Below are 20,040 nucleotides of genomic sequence, written 5' to 3' on the forward strand. Positions count from 1 at the left end.
ATGGCAAGTGCCAATGGAAAGTTCCAATTTCTAGGTGACACCACTTTGAAGAACATGGATTAGGCCTTTCATTCCATTTCCCATATTCTCTTACCTTGTCATACTCATTCTTTTGTATTGTTACTTTAAAAAAAAAAAACCCAGCGTTTAGAAGTGCATGCAACATTTTGGGTGGGATCTGTGAGAACATGGTGTGATGGCTGACAACCAGGATATGGGCCCTTGTGATAATTCAGCCTGAAGTCCAACATGAGAAGTTGGACTTGGGTCAGATTCTGACCCAAGATGTGGCTACATTTCCTATCATGTCACTGTCACAGAGCTGGAGAGGAACAGGCAAGAGAAAGCCTCAAATAGTCTTTAATAAACAAAAGGACAGCATGATGTCATGTGAAACCATCATAACTCAAGGAAAAGGGACTTTGGGATTTCCATTCTGAATATAGATGAGAATCCCAAGTACTGAGTTCTAGGAAACACCATTACCCCTAGTACCTTATAGCTGGATAGTGATTTGGAGGTTTTAATCCTCCTGACATCTATAATTACAATGATTTCATGACAACCCTCATGTACATATCTGATAAACATATATTTAGTATTTATGTAATTAAAATGAATTAGTTTTCTAGGCAATCTTAACTGCAGGGTTGGTATTCTCCCTAACTTAGTGGCTTGCCTAAAGTCAAACAGCCAGCAGGTGTTGGAGTCAGGACCCCAAATCAGACCCCACACACCCCTCTCTCTTAGCAGAGGCTGATCAGCAGACACAGGCTTGGTGACAGCACTTTGTGTGAAGCTTCTCAAACTCAGTGGGGCAAGCGGGGATCAGGAACTTGCTGTTAAAGTCTGGGAAAACTCAGCCCCTTCTTGGCTTTTTTCCTATAGCAACTGCACTTGCCTGTTATTTGTGCCTTCCAGTTCAGAGGCCAAGATGCCATTTCTAAGCTCTCAAGAGTGACACGTCTTTTCTTGAGGCATGCCGAACGCTGCTTGGGCCCTGCATCTCTGGGAGATTTGTCTTGCTGGAGAGTCTCAGAACAGCTTGGGAGCTGAACCACAGAGGAAGGCCAGGTTCAGAGGGACTCACGTGGCTGGTTTAGAATGCACATAAACCAGACATGAGCCCTTTACTCCCAGGAGCTGGCAAAGAGTTGTTTGCTTTTCCAGCTGGCAGGAAAAAGTGATGACAAACTTTGCCCTGGGGTTAAAACTATGTTCAGTTAGTGTAGGAGTTTTGGCTTTGATTTAGCATACATTGTGCATACCTGGCACAGACACACCGTAAACATTCACCTCTTCGACAAAATCAACCAGTCCTACTGTGTCAGCGACTTCAGTGGTGGCCACATTTTCCCCTTTCCACCTGGAAGAAAAGGCAAGGTTAGCAGAGGTCATTGGCGGTCTGTGGTCCAGCTGGTGTGTGGCAGGTGTTTTCTCCAGGCCTCTGTGGGATGGCTGCGTTTGTCTTCCTCACCTTGGTCCTCAAACTCTCCAACTTAACTCATGGGAGAGGCATCCTGCCTGAGGCATGAAAGACAAAGGCATAGACCTAAATAATAAAATGTGAAATTTTAACCTCCAGACATGAAATGTGGTACACAGAATGATGTTCTAATGTTAAAATACAGGTTTGGCCTAAGAAAGGCACTAGGAATAAAAAATAAATCTCAGTGACTTTTTGTTGCGTATAGGTCTCTCCCTTTCCTCATTCACTAACTTTGCTATTTTTAATTCAGTTAGCAAATTTCTATTAAATAGAATTTCATACTTGTATTTCAGGGTCTTAGGTCTATGAAAATGCTTTTAGTAAGAAAGAAAACATCATACTTTATTTGTAGGGAGAATAAAATGTTGAATTTTAGTTAAATTTTAACTTACATTTAAAATTCTTTAGATCTCCCCAAGGTATCTTTTTAGTAACATGAAGGCAGTATAAACTAACAATTTAGATCCAGAGTCATGGGGTGTTAGAGATGGAAGGAACCCTAAGGATCACTGGGACCTTCATTTCCTGGGTGAAGTAACTGAGGTGGAGAAAGGTTACCTGCCTTGATAATACATCTGCTCACAGGCAAAGGAAGCCTGGGAGCTGAGTTCTCATTCATATCCATGCTCTTTCTACTAGACAACTCCCGTCTCTTCGTTATTCATTCATGCAAAAAGTAATCACTGTGCCAGGTGCTAGGGTTGGGGGTGAACAAGCAGACAGAGTCTGGCCTCAGGGAGTTTATACAATAAGGAAGCTGGGTTAAACAAATTGTCATGAGGCTGGAGGACAATGCTGTTGCTGAGAACTAATTTCATGGTCCGTTACAATGACTTTCAATGTCCATTGTGCTGACTTAGGGGTTCTGTGGGAAACCATTTGGTTGGGGATGGAAAGTGGGAGGGAGAGGCCCAGGTGGGGCTCAGAACCCTTGCCTCCTCTTCAACTAGATCATCTTCATATTAATTTGCATTTGATTTTATCTGAAGAAAAGCCTTATGATAGAAAACAGTGTGAACATCCCTGGCTGACCTGAGTGGCTGGTAATAACTGATGATAAGGAGAGGAACTGAACAGACTAAGTTATGGAGGTGCCCCAAAGCAGACACAGGTATTCTCTCCTAGTCTCATCTGGTTGCTCAGCCAAGTTCACTGCACAGTGCAGAGTGACACCCTGTGTATCTTGTTCCATATTTTCTGGGAATATGTGTGTGTGCTAAGTTGCTTCAGTTGCGTCCAACTGTTTGAGACTCTATGGACTATAGTCCGCCAGGCTCCTCTGTCCATGAGATTCTCCAGCCAAGAATACTGGAGTGGGTTGCCATGCTCTCCTCCAGGGGATCTTCCCCACCCAGTGATTGAACCTGTGTCTCCTGCATTCCAGGTGAATTCTTTACCGCTGAGCCATCAGGGAAGACCTTTCTGGGAATACAGGAGGTTGAACTGACATGACAGAGAGAAGGAAATGGAACACCACAACCAAAATGGAACATGATTCTAATTTAGAAGTAAGCCAAATTGTGCATGTGTTTGTTTTTGGTTCAATAATTCAGAGAAACCAACCGGAATGTGTCTCCAACTCTGTCGTGGAAGTAGATAAAATTTTCGTGGTCAATCATTAAGAGATCCCCACTGTTAAAATAGAGGTCTCCTTTCTTAAAGACATCTCTCAGTTTTTTCTTCTCCGTCTGACTCTTTCCTCCGGCATAGCCATTAAATGGTGCTAACGCTGTGATTTTGCAAACCAGGAGTCCAGGTTCACCTAAGACAGAAGGAAGAATATAGCTATTTTATGTGCTGCTGCTGCTAAGTCGCTTCAGTCGTGTCCGACTCTGTGCGACCCCATAGACGGCAGCCCACCAGGCCCCGCCGTCCTTGGGATTCTCCAGGCAAGAACATTGGAGTGGGTTGCCATTTCCTTCTCCAATGCATGAAAGTGAAAAGTGAAAGTGAAGTCACTGAGTCTTGTCCAACTCTCAGCGACCTCATGGACTGCAGCCCACCAGGCTCCTCTGTCCATGGGATTTTCCAGGCAAGAGTACTGGAGTGGGGTGCCATTGCTTTATGTGCTAGCAGTAGGAAAATTTTATTATTAACCTGCCTTTCAAACAGATGGCATACAACCCACTGGTAACAAGTTGGCTGCAGAAAGTATCATTTTACATGCACATGTATGTGTATTTCCATGTACATCATATACAGACATATGTACACCATGTACACACACACAGAGTACATATTCTCTATGCTTACACATTTGTAATTCTTTTAATACTAATATTTTACTGAATAATGATTTATATACATAATTTGACAAATGCATGGTAGTTTAAGCTTTAAAGTAAAAGCCTCCTAAAACTAGCTATAGTTTTGTAACCATAATTACATATCCCATTCATAATGAAGAAGTTACTAAGCAAGGTTTCAAATTATAGTTACATTACATGTGGTCGTAAATCATTGCCTTTTGGAATTTCTCTATTTCCAGAGGTACAAAGTAAACCTCTTCCCCCACCCACTCTGGAAAATTTCACATGTTCATTTTAGCAGTGATATGTTAGTTCTTAAGGTTCACTCGGTTAAGATAAGACATGACAGGTTAATATAACAAAATTTTACTGTACCTTTGGGAACCTTGATGCAGTATCCATTTCCATCTCGAACGGGTTCATCTTTCTCTACGTCATATTTAATCAGCTCATAATTTATGACTTTCTAGTAAAATTAAAATGGATCATTTTGAGCACATATTCTTTCACAAATTTTCATTGTTTATTGTGTTATAGCATGCAGAAAGTATATAAAGTACGGATACCATAAGTGTACAGCTTGATGAATTTTTACATATGCATACACTTACGTAACTACTGTCCAGATCAAGATACTAAACATTTCTATTACCTTAAGAAGTTTCCTCCTGCCCTTCTCTCTCAAGTCACTATTCTGATTTTTATTACTATCAAGTAGTCTTAAGCATCAAATACATGAAATAAATATATGCCTTCGTATCTGCTGCTTTCACTCAACATGTCTGTGATATTCCTCCCTCCCTGCTGGTGTTTGTGTCAGTGATATACTTTTTATTGACATGCAACTTTCCTTGTATGAATATACCATACTTTATTTATCTCTTTTCCTGTTAATGGACATTTGGATTATTTGTAGTTTTAGACTATTAAATATAAAGCTGTTATGAATATTCTCATACATGTTCTTTGATGGATATATCACTAATGGGCTTTTAAAGTCTTATTTAACACCCCCCCCACACACACACACAAAATCTTGTTTAATGTTAATACACCACGGTTAAATGTTTTCTGTTCCAGGGACATGTCCTCAAATACATTTAAGATTCAGTGGTACAATGGTATAATTTGTTTCATGCCATGGCTATAAAATTATTAAAATTTTACTGTATTTCTTGTTACTATAATCCAAGGGCATAAGAATTTAAATTTATATAACTCAGTAAGAGCAATAAGTATATTATTATCTACACTTGCAGCAAAACACAAACATCATAGTATTTAGACTTAATTATTAACTATGATTACTATGTCCATTTCAAATTTATATTCAAATCTATACATAAATTAACCAATCATATGCTTTTGTAGTAGCAGATAACCATTAAAAACCAAATAGTATATATAGTCAACAAATATAGATCTTGTTTATTTGCAAGAATGTAAAAAAAATTAAGGGTGGTAACTATTGCTTCTTTCCCTATCAAATGTATGGTAACCTTTTTTTTTAGTTATAAAATATGGTTTTGTTTAAAGTAGAAAATGACAAAACATGGCAATCAGTGGATGAGAAGGAAAGAACTAGTAATACACAACATCAACTTCTCAGGTTTGGTTTGAATGTTTCCCTGAAACTCACTTTTTAAAAAGATATCTTTTTTGATGTGGACTATTTTAAAAGTCTTTATTGAATTTGTTATAGTATTATGTCTGTTTTATGTTTTGGTTTTTTGGCTGCAAGGCATGTGGGATCTTAGCTCCTCTACCAGGAGCTGAGCCTGCACCCCTTGCATTGGAAGGTGAGATCTTAACCTCTGGACCAGCACAGAAGTCCTTGCAACTCATGTCTTTGAGTGTCAGTAGTGCCCTGGTGGCTCAGATGGTAATGAATCCACCTGCAATGCAGGAGACTCAGGTTGGGAAGATCCCTGGAGAAGGGAATGGCAACCCTCTCCAGTATTCTTGCCTGGAGAATCCCATGGACAGAGGAGCCTGGCGGGCTATGGTCCATGGGGTCACAAAGAGTCAGACACATCTGAGTGACTAACACTTAAGTGACCACATAGATATCTTGCACCAGGCCTCAGCTCAGCTGTCTGCTCTCTCTTGTTTTTGAACCACATTTATCCTGGGTCTCCAAGGTTTGGACTCATCCAGGTTGGCCTGACCCTGACTAGAGAAGATTGACCCTCTCAACAGTGATTCTCAAGTCTGTAATAGAGCTACCCAGTAGAATCTTCTATGGTGATGGAAATGTTCTATAACTGAACTAGTCAACGTGGTAGTCACTAAACACATGTGGCTACTAAGCATTTGAAATGTGGCTAGGTCAAATGAAGAACTGATTAAAAATTGACATAATTTAAATAGCCATGTGTAGCCAGTGGCTACTGTACTGGGTGGCACAGGTATAGACGACAGTGGAGGGACATGTGTAGTATAGGCTTGGCTCTTATTGTTAGAGAGGTGCCTTGGACTTGGAAATCCCAGGAGATCAGGCCAGGATACAAAAAATGGAACGATAATAATCTTTACAGCTATTCAAGGCTGTTATATGGCAGGCATTGGGCTATATTCTGTCTAATGTAATTCTTTCAACAACTCTTTCCCCTTATTACATAAGTTTGGGCCAGGTACTAGGCTCTATATTTTCCCTTTCTGTTTTATTTCTGAAGTTGAGGCATGACCATGGGAAAGGGCATGACCTTGGGCTAGTCTGGGATGGTACTGGAATTTGGTCTTTTGGGCCAGCTCTCTTATGCACAAGGACTATTGTCCTCTGTACTTGGTTGGTCAGTCCCTGGGGGCATCGGTTGCCTGGGAGCTCTGGTGTGGCTATTTCATGCCCAGGCAGGATGAGGTGCTCAAGGCATAACAACAGTAATGACTGCTCAAGTCAGTGAAGATTCAGCATTTGCTGAACGTTTCTGGAATTTTGCAGAATAGGTGGTCATCTGGAAGACTGCTCAGACACAATAAAAAGCAAAGAGATTGTCTGGAGATGAGGCAATAAAATGACTGAGAGGGAAAAGAAAATGCTGCATGAGCTGGCTTACACAGAAGAAATATCTTTCTCGTATAGTTACTATGGCGTGGTACTAAGTCACTTCAGCCGTGTCCAGCTGTGTGTGACACTATGGACTGTAGCCCGCCAGGCTCCTCGGTCCATGGGATTCTCCAGCCAAGAATACTGAAGTGGGCTGCCATGCCCTCCTCCAGGGGATCTTCCCAACCTGTGTCTCTTAGTCTCCTGGATTGGCAGGCAGGTTCTTTACCACTAGCACCATCTGGGAAGCCCAGTGTGGTTACCAGGTGAACACAATTGCATCCAAGAACTCGGATGCATCCTGGTTCTCTCAAAGGAGCAGTTCTTAATCTTGGTTGAATAGCTTTAAAAAAATACTACCTAGAAGGGTGGGATATGAGGTGGGTGGGAGGGAGGTTCAAGACAGAAGATAAACACACACACACACACTCATAGCTGATCCATGTTGTTGTATGGCAGAAAACAGCACAACATTATAAAGCCATTATCCTCCAATTAAGAACTTTATTTCTAAAAATACTAAAAAAAATACTGATGTTTGGGCCCACCCTCCTTTGAACAAAAGAAAGTGAAAGTGAAGTTGCTCAGTTGTGTCCAACTCTTGGCAACCCCGTGGACTATAGCCCACCAGGCTCCTCCATCGATGGGATTCTCCAGGCAAGAATACTGGAGTGGGTTGCCATTTCCTTCTCCAGGGGATCTTCCCGACCCAGGGGTTGAACCCAGGTCTCCCGCACTGCAAGCAGACACTTTAACCTCTGAGCCACCAGGGAAGCCCTCCTTTGAACAAAGGTGAACACAAGGTGTCCCTCCTTCCAAAGCTCTGGGGACAGGGCCCTGCACCTATATGTATAAAAAGACCCTCCACCAGCCTCTTGATGGTGACACATGTCACAATGTGTAGTTAACATACAGAACTGGTAACCTTCAAGTGTTTTTAACATATACAAGTATAAATGGCATTAAAGACTTCACACAAGTTATAGATGGAAGACATAGTGGATTGTCATTAATAGAAATTCATATGTGAAAATTAAAGGACCCTGTCATTTTTAGGTCATTGTCATAGAGAATGAGCAAAACCTCTCTTGGTGATATAGATGGGTCATGGAATTCTTATAAGAGCATCATCATGATACAGCTTTCAAGAAATCTCCATGTACTGAAAGCTGGCTATAGATGCCCTTGTTTTCCAACATACTTACTCTCTGTAGGTAGTTTACTCTTCCAACTGCACCAATTTTTCTCGTGTAATTCATAAATCCGATATTGCCTTCAGTGGAAGCATAGAACTCATTAATGTGAATATCCCCAAATCTCCTGATGAATTCTCTCCACACATCTGCTCGTAAGCCATTTCCCACTGCCATTCTGACTTTGTGGTCACGATCATTTGGTTTCTGTAGCAGGAGAAAGAAGAGACCAAACTGAAACATCTTGGGAGGCTGTACTTGCATATTAATAATGGCCTTTGTGTTTCTACATATTTATGTTGGTTATGAATTGACCTTAGTGCACGCCTTTATTGTCCCCCACACATATTATACCCAACCCCTCACTCCCATCACAGCATGGGCCGACACTGGGAACTTAATAGCCGAAAGACTTGTATTTTCCCATTTTGATTTTTAAGAGGTGATATGAGACAACTGGACCAAAAACTAAGTGATGCCAGTATTTAATCCCCATCCAATCTGAAGCTTGAGTCACATGTTGTTTTCCTTCTAAGTTTTATATTGAAGTATAATTATTTTACGATGTTATGTTAGTTTCTGCTATACAATGATGTGAATCAGCTACATGTATGCATATATCCCCTCCCTCTTGCACCACCATCCCACCCTTCTAGGTCATCACAGAGCACTGAGCTGAGCTCCCTGCGCATGTTGACTGTTCTCTTGATGAGGCTGGCGAATCTCAGTGAATTGTAGGTGCCATGGGAAGCGGTCTGTCAGAGAGGGACACAATCTGAAGCTATAGTCTTCACTTGACAGTGAAGAAGAAAATGGGAACACAGTCCAGGGAGAGAGAGAGGATCATTTTCCATAAAGTCAGTCAAGAGCGCTCCCGTGAGGGCCTGATGGGACTGGACAGAAGACTCCTGCTCACGCATTCATTGTCTAGAGAGACCAGGTGATCACAAGAGCAGGTGGAGGGGAAAAGGGGGCGGGAACTGGCTTCCAGCTGCCTCAGGTGGCCTGGAGGAATATGCTTTGCTATAAATAGAAATCACAATGGAAAAGCTATTTTGAATACACAACTGAAAGCTGAGCTTTATCAATCAGCAAGAGAGGTGGATAAGAACTGGGCTGTTTTCCATTCAATCACATTTATGAGGCCCTATAAATATGCCCGAACCTTAGGTAATTTTAATGATATTTTATATTAATGAGACATTTGATTGAGGTCAGGCGATCACAGCTTGGAGGGAGGGGCAGGTAAATAAGTATAATTTTAACTTGCAAAATGTGTAGCTCGATGACCTTTGAGAGAAAACAGGATGGAGAGAGGTGAAAGTGCTAGGTAACTATGGCTCTCCTCTACTGTCAAATACGAATGTCTTTAACTGAACAGCGATTTGCTTAAAAGAGCAGACATTCTGAAGAGCATTTCTACATTATTTCTTACTCTGTGAAATCACTGTGAAATGATTTTGGAATAAGAGACCCTTTTTGGGAACAACAACAACAAAAAAAAACTGTTTGCAGTGAGAGGCTGGCAGTTCTCTGACAAGGGGAGAACCTTTGATCCGGTGGTTAAAAACCGAACCAAACAAAACTTGAATGGTTTCCATGCGAGAGGTGTCAAGGAGCCAGTGGAGCAGTGTGTGAGCATTTAATTTTTAAGTAGCTCCTTGGTCAAAATTCAAGTGACAAAGTTCTTTCAGGAGATCTAACCAGAGAGGTGGACAATACCTGTCCCTAGTTAAAAGCGGGCCCCTTGTGCAGTCTTATGAGGAGGAAATGTGTAGGCAGAGAGACAGACTAGGGGCTTCATGCCAGTGGTTCTTTTTTTTGGCCCCACCACATGGCTTGCAGGATATTAGTTCCCCAACTAGGCATCAAACCTGCACCCTCTGCAGTGGAAGTGCAGATTATTAACCCCTGGACCACCAGGGAAGTCTGAGCCAGTGGTTCTTAACCAGTGTATTGAGAAGTCTTACCTGAGAAGCCTTCTGAACTTGCACGAATCTACTTGTTCTGAGTGGGAACCTATTCTCTTCATCAGCTCTCTTGGTCCCTAGGTTACCTGGATCCCTTTTATAATTATCAAGTACCGATAAGTCAGGATGGGCTTTGCAGGTGGCTCAGTGGTAAAGAATCCTCCTGCCAATGCAGGAGACACAAGTTTCATCCATGGGTGGGGAAGATTCCCTGGAGAAGGAAATGGCAACCCACTCCAGTATTCTTGCCTGGGAAGTCCCAGGGACAGAGGATCCTGGTGGGCTATAGTCTAGAGGGTTGCAAAAGAGTTGGACACGACTTGGTGATTAAAACAATAACAACTGCAGTCAGGACACCATACAGCTGGTTTGCCAGGGCCAGTCCTGGTTTACACCTGTTGTTCCGATGTGCTTCTTAGTGACACGGCTTCTGCTCTCAAATGGCCCTGTTTGGATAGTGACTTATAGATAGGGTCACCTTGTCTATAAGGCACTATTCCTCAGCAAGGACTGTCAGCTTTGCAGAGACTATCCTTGCCCCAACACTGGTGTGCCTCACTGCCACTCTGAGAATAAAACATTAAAAATATTTGCTTAAAAATAACCACCTGACTTGGTCCCAAGGCCTGTGTGAGAAGTTCAAGAGTAGCAATTCAGAATGTAAACCCAAGACCTTATTTCTTCTACATGCAGTCCACCATTGCCCTCTTAGTTAATTTCTTTGTCTAATTAGACTGCAGGCTCCTTTTAGTCCAAATTTCTCTATATATTGTCCATAGTGCCTGGCCCTGTGCTTTGCATAGAGTATCATTCCTGTAGTAAAAGAAGACATAACCTCCGCCATGAAAACACCAGCCATCCTGTTCAACAGTTCACAGCTGGGACATCCACACCAGGGAGGGCTTAGGATGCAGGAGGGTGCAGCGCTCTGAAATGTGGGAAGTGGGCTGGCCTCACAGGTGCATCTGTCACCTGCAGGTGCCAGGTAGCTGGGCTCACAGTCACAATACCACCAGCTTAGTGTTCATCATAAACCGAGAGATCCAATTACACCAGCAAAAAGGATTAAGGCTGTAGGCTGGAAATGTTTGAGAGTTCCTGGAGCCTTTGGAGATGTCTGGTTCTCACCTAAGCTTTTGATCACCAGGGCCTGTGAGTAGCAGTGTTTCTCTTTTTGGAATTTCCTCATTACCAGAGCCACTCCCCAAAGGAACTGTATTTTAGGTCAAGGGTCACCTGCTCATTTGTTTTTTTAAACAAAGATCAAACATTCTATTCCACGTTACAGGTGAGGTGCAACATGCAAACACACCTGGGGCATTTTAATCCACCGCGGATTGAATGACTGATGAAGGGTCAGAGGTCAGGGTGTTCAGAGAGGGTGAAGGGTGCCAGGTAATCAGAAGAAGCAGAAGACTTTTATTAAGGGTTTTGCTATGTGTCAGGCAATTGCCCTGTATTATCTTAAGGTCCGAAGGAGCCCTACTGAAATGTGAGAGATAATCAAGTATTTGCCTCAGATTACAGTTGAGGAAACAGAACTTTGAAAAGTTTAAAGTAATTTGCCCAAGATCACACGGGTAGAAACACAGTTGCTCCAAAATTCAAATCCAAATCTATATGACTTCAGAGAGCATGCTTTTCCTTAGTTAAAAAAAAGCCACACACACACACACACAGAGTTTAAGAACCCAACAGTACTGAAAGGCTTTTATATGAAGAAATGTTATTCCATTTATCTGTCTTCGTCCTTTGACTCCAGCCTACTACCCAGAGGCAGATGCCTTTAATGCTTGTTGCTGCTGCTTCTCACCTCCGTGTTTCTAAATGAAAAGATCTGCTATCTTTCGAGTAAACACTTTAGACATTATTTACTGATTTCCCATTGTGCTGGATGGGGATTAAACTCTCTCTCAATTTTCCAATATCACAATTTTTGGTTAAAACAATATTCAATGTTCACATTATTCTGCCCCTAACTCACCACTGATGAACTCAGTAACATACTATGAACAAATTCTTGAACAAATGTTTGTTTTTCTTAGGAATAATTTCCTCCCTGCCCATTTGCTTGATTTTCTTAGTTTTTATTTGTAGTTCTTTCCTTATCCTCCAAAAGCATCTAAATACAATGATACGCCTTCTATCAGATGATATAATTTCCTTTTTTTCCATTTTTCTTCCTTTTATCCTTTTGTTCCAATCTGGACTAGCTGTTCTCCTGGCCTAGGAATATCCTTTGTCTCTTTTCCCTGGATCCTGGGTCTTCCTTTTTGGTTTTTCACTCTCCTGTTTGGATGGAATATTTTCTCTAGGAACTTCCTAAAGGACGGTATACAGGAGGTAAGGTTTTTTTTTTGAGACTTTGAATGTCTGAAAAATCTTATTTTACCCTTGATTAATAATTTGGTTGTATATAAAATTCTAGATCATTAATAATGTTTACTTAGAATTTTGAAGGCACAGCTTCCTGTGTCTTCCAGCTTAAGTGTTGCTGTTGGCAAGTCAAATGTTATTCGTATAGAATCCTCTCTCTCTTTTGATAGCCTTAAATAACATCATAGTGTAGTTTAAGCTTTTAAAAAAAATTCCACTAATTTTCTTAGGTACTCAATTAGCCCTTTCAATGCATCCTTCAGTTTTGGGAAGTTTTCTTGTGTTATTTCTTAATCATTTCCTCCTCTCCATTTTTGCTATCCTTTCCCTAATGTCCTATTAATCAGATACTGAATCTTTTGGATCCTCTAATTTTCTTATTTTGTCTCCACTCATGTCTATCACTTTATCTTTCCTCCAATTTTCTGTAAGATTACTCAACTTTATCTGGCAACTTTTCTATGGATTAAGTAATTTTTAAATCATATTTTTATTTTTCAGGAGGCATTATTCTGGCTTTTTTAGTAGCATACTATTTTGGTTTATGGATATAATATCTACTCTAACATTTCTGAGAATATTAATTATTGATTTCTGGAAGTCTTCTCCTACTGTCTGAATTAATGCTCTTTCTTCTTCTGTTTTAAAAATGATCTTTCCTATTAGAGGTTTTCCTTTGGAATCTGTTCATATTTAGGAGTAAGACAACCCAGGTGGCACTAAGTGGTAAAGAACCCACCTGCCAATGTAGGAGACCTAAAAGACGCAGGTTTGATCCCTGGGTTGGGAAGATCCCCTGGAGGAGGGCACGGTAACCCACTCCCGTACTCTTGCCTGGAGAATCCCATGGACAGAGGAGCCTGATGGGTTACAGCCCATGGGGTCACAAAGAGTCGGACACCAATGAAGCAACTGAGCACGCATGAGGCAACAAAAAGATGCTTGAGCTGCTCTGTCTAAGCCAATGTCCAGTTTCTTTTCTGGGAAAGCTTAGTTCTCCCTAAGAATGACTCCCTAAGATGGCTGGATGGCATCACCAATGGAATGGACATGAACTTGGGCAAACTCCAGGAGATGGTGAGGGTCAGGGAAGCCTGGCGTGTTGCAGTCCATAGGGTCGCGAAGAGACAGACACAACTAGGGGACTGAACAGCAACAACAAAGTATACCTCTCCTCCGACATCTTGCCTGCAAGCATCACTTACTAAGAGTTCTGAAAGCTGTGCAGGGGAAGGCAGCTGGTCAGTAAGTAGACAGTTACTCAGTCTCTGCTCTCAGTGCCTCAATCCCTGCCCTCCTCTGCTCCTAGGGTCCTTGAGAAGTTCAGAGCTTCTCTAGGTCTTCCCCAGACAATAAGTCTCCTGTCTCTGATAAAAGATTGAGAGAGGTTGACCATGCTGCTCAAATGGTCAGAGTTCAGACCTGCTGCATCCAGAGTCCTTGCTCTTAAGAACTATACTAAGCCTGTTGAGCCAAAACTGAACTCCTGCCTTAGGGTGGCTCGTGCATTTCTCCCTAGTCCTCTGCTTTACCAAGGGAGCTACTGGACATGACCCAGGAGAGGGAAGAGAAGCATCTTCTCAATATTGCCCCAGATTCTCCTGATGAACCAGGTCATTCTGTGGATGGGTGTCATTTGGTTCATATGCTTAGCTAGGGTAGGAGTTGCCTCCCTGATATCCAGTGCCTGGCGGCTGACGGTAGAGTTAGCTGCTCCAGGATCAGCCAATTTCAGAAGCTTGAAAGCTGAGGGCATTTCTGATGATATTGATGCAGAACCTTCCACCATCAGTTCTAGTTTATATCCACTTTTGCTGTTATTGCTGCAAATGGCAATATTTCATTACATATATATCATCTCCTCTTTTTTAACTTTTTATTTTTTAGTGGAGTATAGTTGATTAACAATGCAGTGAAAGTTTCAGATGTTCAGCAAAATGATTCAGTTATACATATACGTATTTCTAATCTTTTAAAAACTCTTTTCCCATTTAGGTTGTTACATAATCTTGAGCAGAGTTCCCTGTGCTATAGAGTGGGTCTTTGTTGGTTATCCATTTTAAATATAGCGCTGTGTACATGTCGATGCCAAACTCCCTAGTTATTCCTTCCCCCGCTGGCAACCATAAATTTGTTCTTTAAGTCTGTGAGTCTATTTCCGTTTTGTAAATGAGTTCATTTATATATTTCTTTTACGATTCCATATTTAAGTGATAACAGAGGATGTTTCTCTTTCACTGTCTGACTTACGTCACTCAGTATGACACCCTCTAGGTCCATCCATATTGCTGCAAATGGCATTATCTCATTCTGTTTAATGGCTGAGTAATATTCCATTGTATACACCTGCCATATCTTATCCATCCCTCTATTGATGGACATTTAGGCTGCTTTCATGCCTTGGCTATTGTAAACTGCTGCAGTGAACACTGGGGTGCATGTATCCTTTTGGACCATGTTTTTCTCTGGATATAAGCCCAGGAGCGGGATTGCTGGATCAAACGGTAGCTCTATTTTTAGTTTTTTAAGGAATTTCCATACTGTTCCCCATAGTGGCTGTACCAATTTACATTCCCACCAACACTATAGGAGGGTTCCCTTTGCTTCACACCCTCTCCAGCATTTATTGTTTGTAGATTTTTTTGATGATGGCCATTCTGACCACTATGCTACCTCATTGTATTTTTGATTTGCATTTTCTATACAAAAGATCATAACATTTTAAAAAGCCTTTAACTGAAGGTTTATTGAGATGACTTTGAGCATTTCTTACAATACTAATAAGTATTTTCCAGACAAACCAGACCAGAACTCAGGGGTGGGGTAAATCAAGGGCAAACAGAAACTCCAAATCTCTTTCTAGATTAGAGGCTGTCCATGTACTACTATTATACACCAAATCATAATATATTTTGATGATGTAAAACCCCAATCAAACTGAATGCTTTCCAGCATCTGAGACAATATTAATAAAGAGGAAATGTGGAAGTGTGTGTATGGGTATGAACCTGAAAAAGTGACATATGAACGTTTTCCTCAACTCCAAAGGTGGCTCCCCTTAGAACTAACAGGAAAAAAAACCTAACATGCTCCCTCCCTCAGGAGACTTCTAACTGACAATGAGGTGTTTTTAAGGCAGAGAAGAAAAGCCAAACAGCGGGCCCTATATGGATTTCTGGGGTTTGATACAGAGGCATGCAATCTTCCAGACCAGGTGGAATATTCATGTGAAAAACAGAAATTGCTATGGGAAAGGTCCTCACCCAACTCATAGCTAATTATGACCCTCAGGAATCTGTTGACTCTGCTTCATGAATTAGAATAATGTGTGCTAAGCCCAGATATTTTGGGGGAACACATTACTTCCCTCAAGTCAATTATATATCTTTCAGGAGCAAGAATTTAGAGGTTCATTCAGCAAAATTTGTTGATGCCTAGAATGTGCCAGATACGGATCTCAGTGCCAGAGATCTGGCAATCAACAAAGCCCCTGGTGCATGGAGCTTTCATTTAACTGGAGGAGAAAGACAACAGTCATACAAACCTGCACTGTCTCAGAAGTGACAGTGCCACAGAAAGCAGTAACCCACGAGATGCATGGTGAGGGGCAGGACGGTGTGCTTGAGAATCAGTAGCAAGGATCTCTCTAATGAAGAGCCATACGGGCAGAGACCACATGAAGTTAGAAGGGAAAGAACTAAGGCAAGAGCATCTTATACTTCTTTACGTCACACTGCTTTTGTTACAGGCATACCCTGCTTCATTGTGCTTTGCAGATACTTCTTTATTTTTTTCACAAATTGAAGGTTGGTGGCAAGCCAGCATTGTTAGATGATGGTTAACATTTTTAGCAATATAAGTATTTTAAAATTAAGGTATATACACTGTTTTTTAAAGATATAATGCTATTGCACACTTAAAAGACTATAGCATGGTATAAACATAACTTTTATGTGCACTCGGAAACCAAAACATTCATGTGACTTGCTTTATTGTGGAATTCCCTTTGTTGTGATGGTCTGGAACTGGATCTGCAATATTTCTAAGGTGGTCTATATGTAAACTGAACATACTGCTACTGCTAAGTCACTTCAGTCATGTCTGACTCTGTGCGACCCCATAGACAGCAGCCCGCCAGGCTCCCCTGTCCCTGGGATTCTCCAGGCAAGAACACTGGAGTGAATTGCCATTTCCTTCTCCAGTGCATGAAAGTGAAAAGTGAAAGTCAAGTTGCTCAGTCGTGTCCGACTCTTAGCGACCCCATGGACTGCAGCCTACCAGGCTCCTCTGTCCATAGGATTCTCCAGGCAAGAGTACTGGAGTGGGGTGCCATTGCCTTCTCCGAAACTGAACATAACTGGTGCTTATAAATAGCAGTTGATCAACTTAGTGATCCTTTGAGTTTGTTTTCTTTTGATGAGTAAAAGGATTAAAAAAAGTAGAATCTGGTGAGTTTATTGCATTGTCTAGTTTAGTGGTCCTAATGAAGGGTTGATTTTGCCTGCCAGGGGATATCTGGCAATGTCTGAAGACATTTTGATTATGATGACCTGGGAAGATGGGGAGGGTATCACTGGCATGTCCTGCGTAAAAGCCAAGAATGCTATTAAACATCCTATGGTGCACGGGATAAATTCATACGGTAAAGAATGAGTAGGTGCAAAATAATGGGTGTAAAAAATTGGGACCTTGATGTGGTCCCAGGCAGGCTGCCCTCTCTGATGAGAGCTGAGAACCTGGGCAGAACGAGCTCTTTCAAACAACCCCATCAAGATATGTGGGTATCTACAGGCAGGGCAGATCCACAGTACTTGGAGTCATTACCTTGGGACATCTGTTCTAAGCTTGGTAACAGATTTGGTTAGAGGGTTCCTAAGTTTATTCACTAAGCAACATTAAGTAAAAGTTTTCTGCATGAATGTGGTATAAGAGAGGGCAAGGCGATGAGATGTGGTCCCATGGGAGGCATGAAGACCAACACTTGCAAAGTGACAAGGGCCACAAAGGGGGAGAAAAGAAATGAGGTACAGGAAGGAAGCAATGACTTCTGTTTGGGTGACTCACATAAGTTTAGCATGTGAGGTATCACTGAAGCTGGGCTTTGACAGTGAGTAAGGTTTAAACTAGAGGAGGAAGCAGAGGATATGCTGGTAGAGGGTAAGGTATGAAAACAGGCACAAAGGCAGGGAATAACGCTATCACAGCGACTTTGCTTTGTGTGCATGCTCAGTCATATCTGACTTTTGTGACCTCAGGGACTGTAGACCGTCAGGCTCCTCTGTCCATGGAATTCTCCTGGCAAGAATACTGGAATGGGTTGCCATTCCCTTCTCCAGGGGTCTTCCCAACCCAGGGATCGAACCTGTGCCTCCTGCTTGGCAGGCAAATTCTTTACCACTGAGCTGCCTGGGAAGCCCTATTACAATGACTGCCATCAAGGAATGGCTTTCCTGGTGGCTCAGACAGTAAAGAATCTGCTTGCAATGCAGAAGACCCGGGTTTGATCCCTGGATCTGGAAGATCCACTGAATAAGGGAATGGCTACCCACTCCATTATTCTTGCCTGGAGAATTCCATGGATAGAGGCACCCGACAGGCTACAGTCCATGGAGCTGCAAAGAGTTGGACATGACTGAGCCACTAACACACTAACCAACAAATTCCCTATGGTAGGTGTGCTGCCAAGACTTTATAATGAAAAACTATAGTATAAACTGAAAACTGATATATGAGAAGCAGTTGAAACCTAGCATGATCCAAAGTGACTTGAATTCCCATCTTAAGCATTTCAAAAAGATAATGAAACATAGGAAGTGTTACCTGAGGACAGTTGCATAAATATCGAAGCAGTTCACCAATATACTGAATGACAGTGATGTTATATTTTCTGCAGTCATCCCAAAACTGGCTGGCTGAAAATTTGGTCCGCAAAACAAGAGTAGCACCTAGCGAGAAGGAATAGAAGGTACCAATAAAGGATTGCTACCAAAACAGTCCCAAGTTATATTTTTCACTTTTGAAATTCATATGTGAATTACATTCATAAACAAGTGTTAGGGACCAACTATATTCAATGCAAAAAAAAAAAAAGAATAAGACATGGTTTTATTCAATAGGAGATTACAGTATAGTGGGGGAAAAGACATAAGGTTTTCTAGCAAAAGTCAGCTTGCAATAAATAAACACAGTCCAGTGAAGCCCTAAGTGTGTGTGTGTGTTGGGGGAGGTAGATTAATTTTTCCTGGGCAAGGGCTGAGAAAGACATATTTTAAAAAAGGTAGGATTTGAATTAGGTCTTGAGAAATGAATATGGAGAAAAATGAGAGACTTCCTGGCAGAGGAAAAAACATGGACTATAAAGATAGGACAGTCCAGAAGGTTGGGGGATGGCCAAGATTCAGTTGGTCTGTGACCAGAGTGGTGAAAGGTAAGTGGGTCAAAGGAGATGAACGTGGAGAAGCAGCTAGGGTTGCAATTCTGGAGAGTTTGTAAGCGTCTTGAGCAAGCAGGAGATAGTCTTCTATGGTGGATGATATAGACAGAATAATGGTTCTCAACACATCCACATCCGAATCTCTAGAACCCATGAATATGCTACCTTACATGACAAAAGGGACTATGTAGATGTGATTAAACTAAGGATCTTGAAAAGGGGAGATTATCCTTCTCCATGGGAGGGCAGACAGATTGAAAACCACAATTACAGAAAACTAACCAATCTGATCACATGGACCACAGCATTGTCTAACTCAATGAAACTAAGAGCCATGCTGGGTAGGGCCACCCAAGACAGATGGGTCATGGTGGAAAGTTCTGACAAAACGTGGCCCACTGGAGAAGGGAATGGCACACCACTTTGGTATTCTTGCCTTTAGAACCCCATGAACAGTAAGAAAAGGCAAAAAGATAGGACACTGAAAGATGAACTCCCTTGGGTCGGAATATGCTACTGGAGATCAGCGGTGAAGTAATTCCAGAAAGAATGAAGAGATGGAGCCAAAGCAACAACAACACCCAGTTGTGAATGTGACTGGGGATGGAAGTAAAGTCTATGCTGTAAAGAGCAATATTGCATAGGAACCTGGAATGTTAGGTCCATGAATCAAGACAAATTGGAAGTGGTCAAACAGGAGATGGCAAGAGTGAACGTCGACATTCTAGGAATCAGTGAACTAAAATGGACTGGAATGGGTGAGTTTAACTCAGATGACCATTATATCTACTACTGTGGGCAAGAATCCCTAGAAGAAATGGAGTAGCCATCATGGTCAACAAAAGAATCTGAAATGCAGTACTTGGATGCAATTTCAAAAACGACAGAATGATCTCTGTTCGTTTCCAAGGCAGACCATTCAGTATCACAGTAATCCAAGTCTATGCCCCAACCAGTAGTGCTGAAGAAGCAGAAGTAGAACGGTTCTATGAAGACCTACAAGAACTTCTAGAACTAACACCCCCAAAAGATGTCCTTTTCATTATAGGGGACTGGAATGCAAAAGTAGGAAGTCAAGAAATACCTGGAGTAACAGGCAAATTTGGCCTCGGAGTACAGAATGAAGCAGGGCAAAGGCTAACAGAGTTTTGTCAAGAGAATGCACTGGTCATAACAAATACCCTCTTCCAAAAACATAAGAGAAGACTATACATGGACATCACCAGATGGTCAACACTGAAATCAGATTGATTATATTCTTTGTAGGCAAAGATGGAGAAGCTC

General features: G+C 41.7%; 1 protein-coding gene across 1 annotated transcript in view; it reads right to left on the bottom strand.

Annotated features, from left to right (window-relative positions):
- SLC27A2 (solute carrier family 27 member 2) overlaps window positions 1–20,040 on the bottom strand; it is a 53,088-nt gene that overhangs the window by 6,073 nt on the left and 26,975 nt on the right. Inside the window, exons 4-8 of the mRNA XM_069596542.1 lie at window positions 18,144–18,268; window positions 7,990–8,184; window positions 4,114–4,204; window positions 3,053–3,251; window positions 1,269–1,366 (exon numbers count right to left, since the gene is read on the bottom strand). Coding sequence (XP_069452643.1) covers window positions 1,269–1,366; window positions 3,053–3,251; window positions 4,114–4,204; window positions 7,990–8,184; window positions 18,144–18,268 — 708 coding nt within the window. The remainder of the gene's footprint in view (window positions 1–1,268; window positions 1,367–3,052; window positions 3,252–4,113; window positions 4,205–7,989; window positions 8,185–18,143; window positions 18,269–20,040) is intronic.

The sequence above is a fragment of the Ovis canadensis genome, chromosome 7, assembly GCF_042477335.2.
Source record: "Ovis canadensis isolate MfBH-ARS-UI-01 breed Bighorn chromosome 7, ARS-UI_OviCan_v2, whole genome shotgun sequence".
NCBI classification, from domain to species: Eukaryota; Metazoa; Chordata; class Mammalia; order Artiodactyla; family Bovidae; genus Ovis; species Ovis canadensis.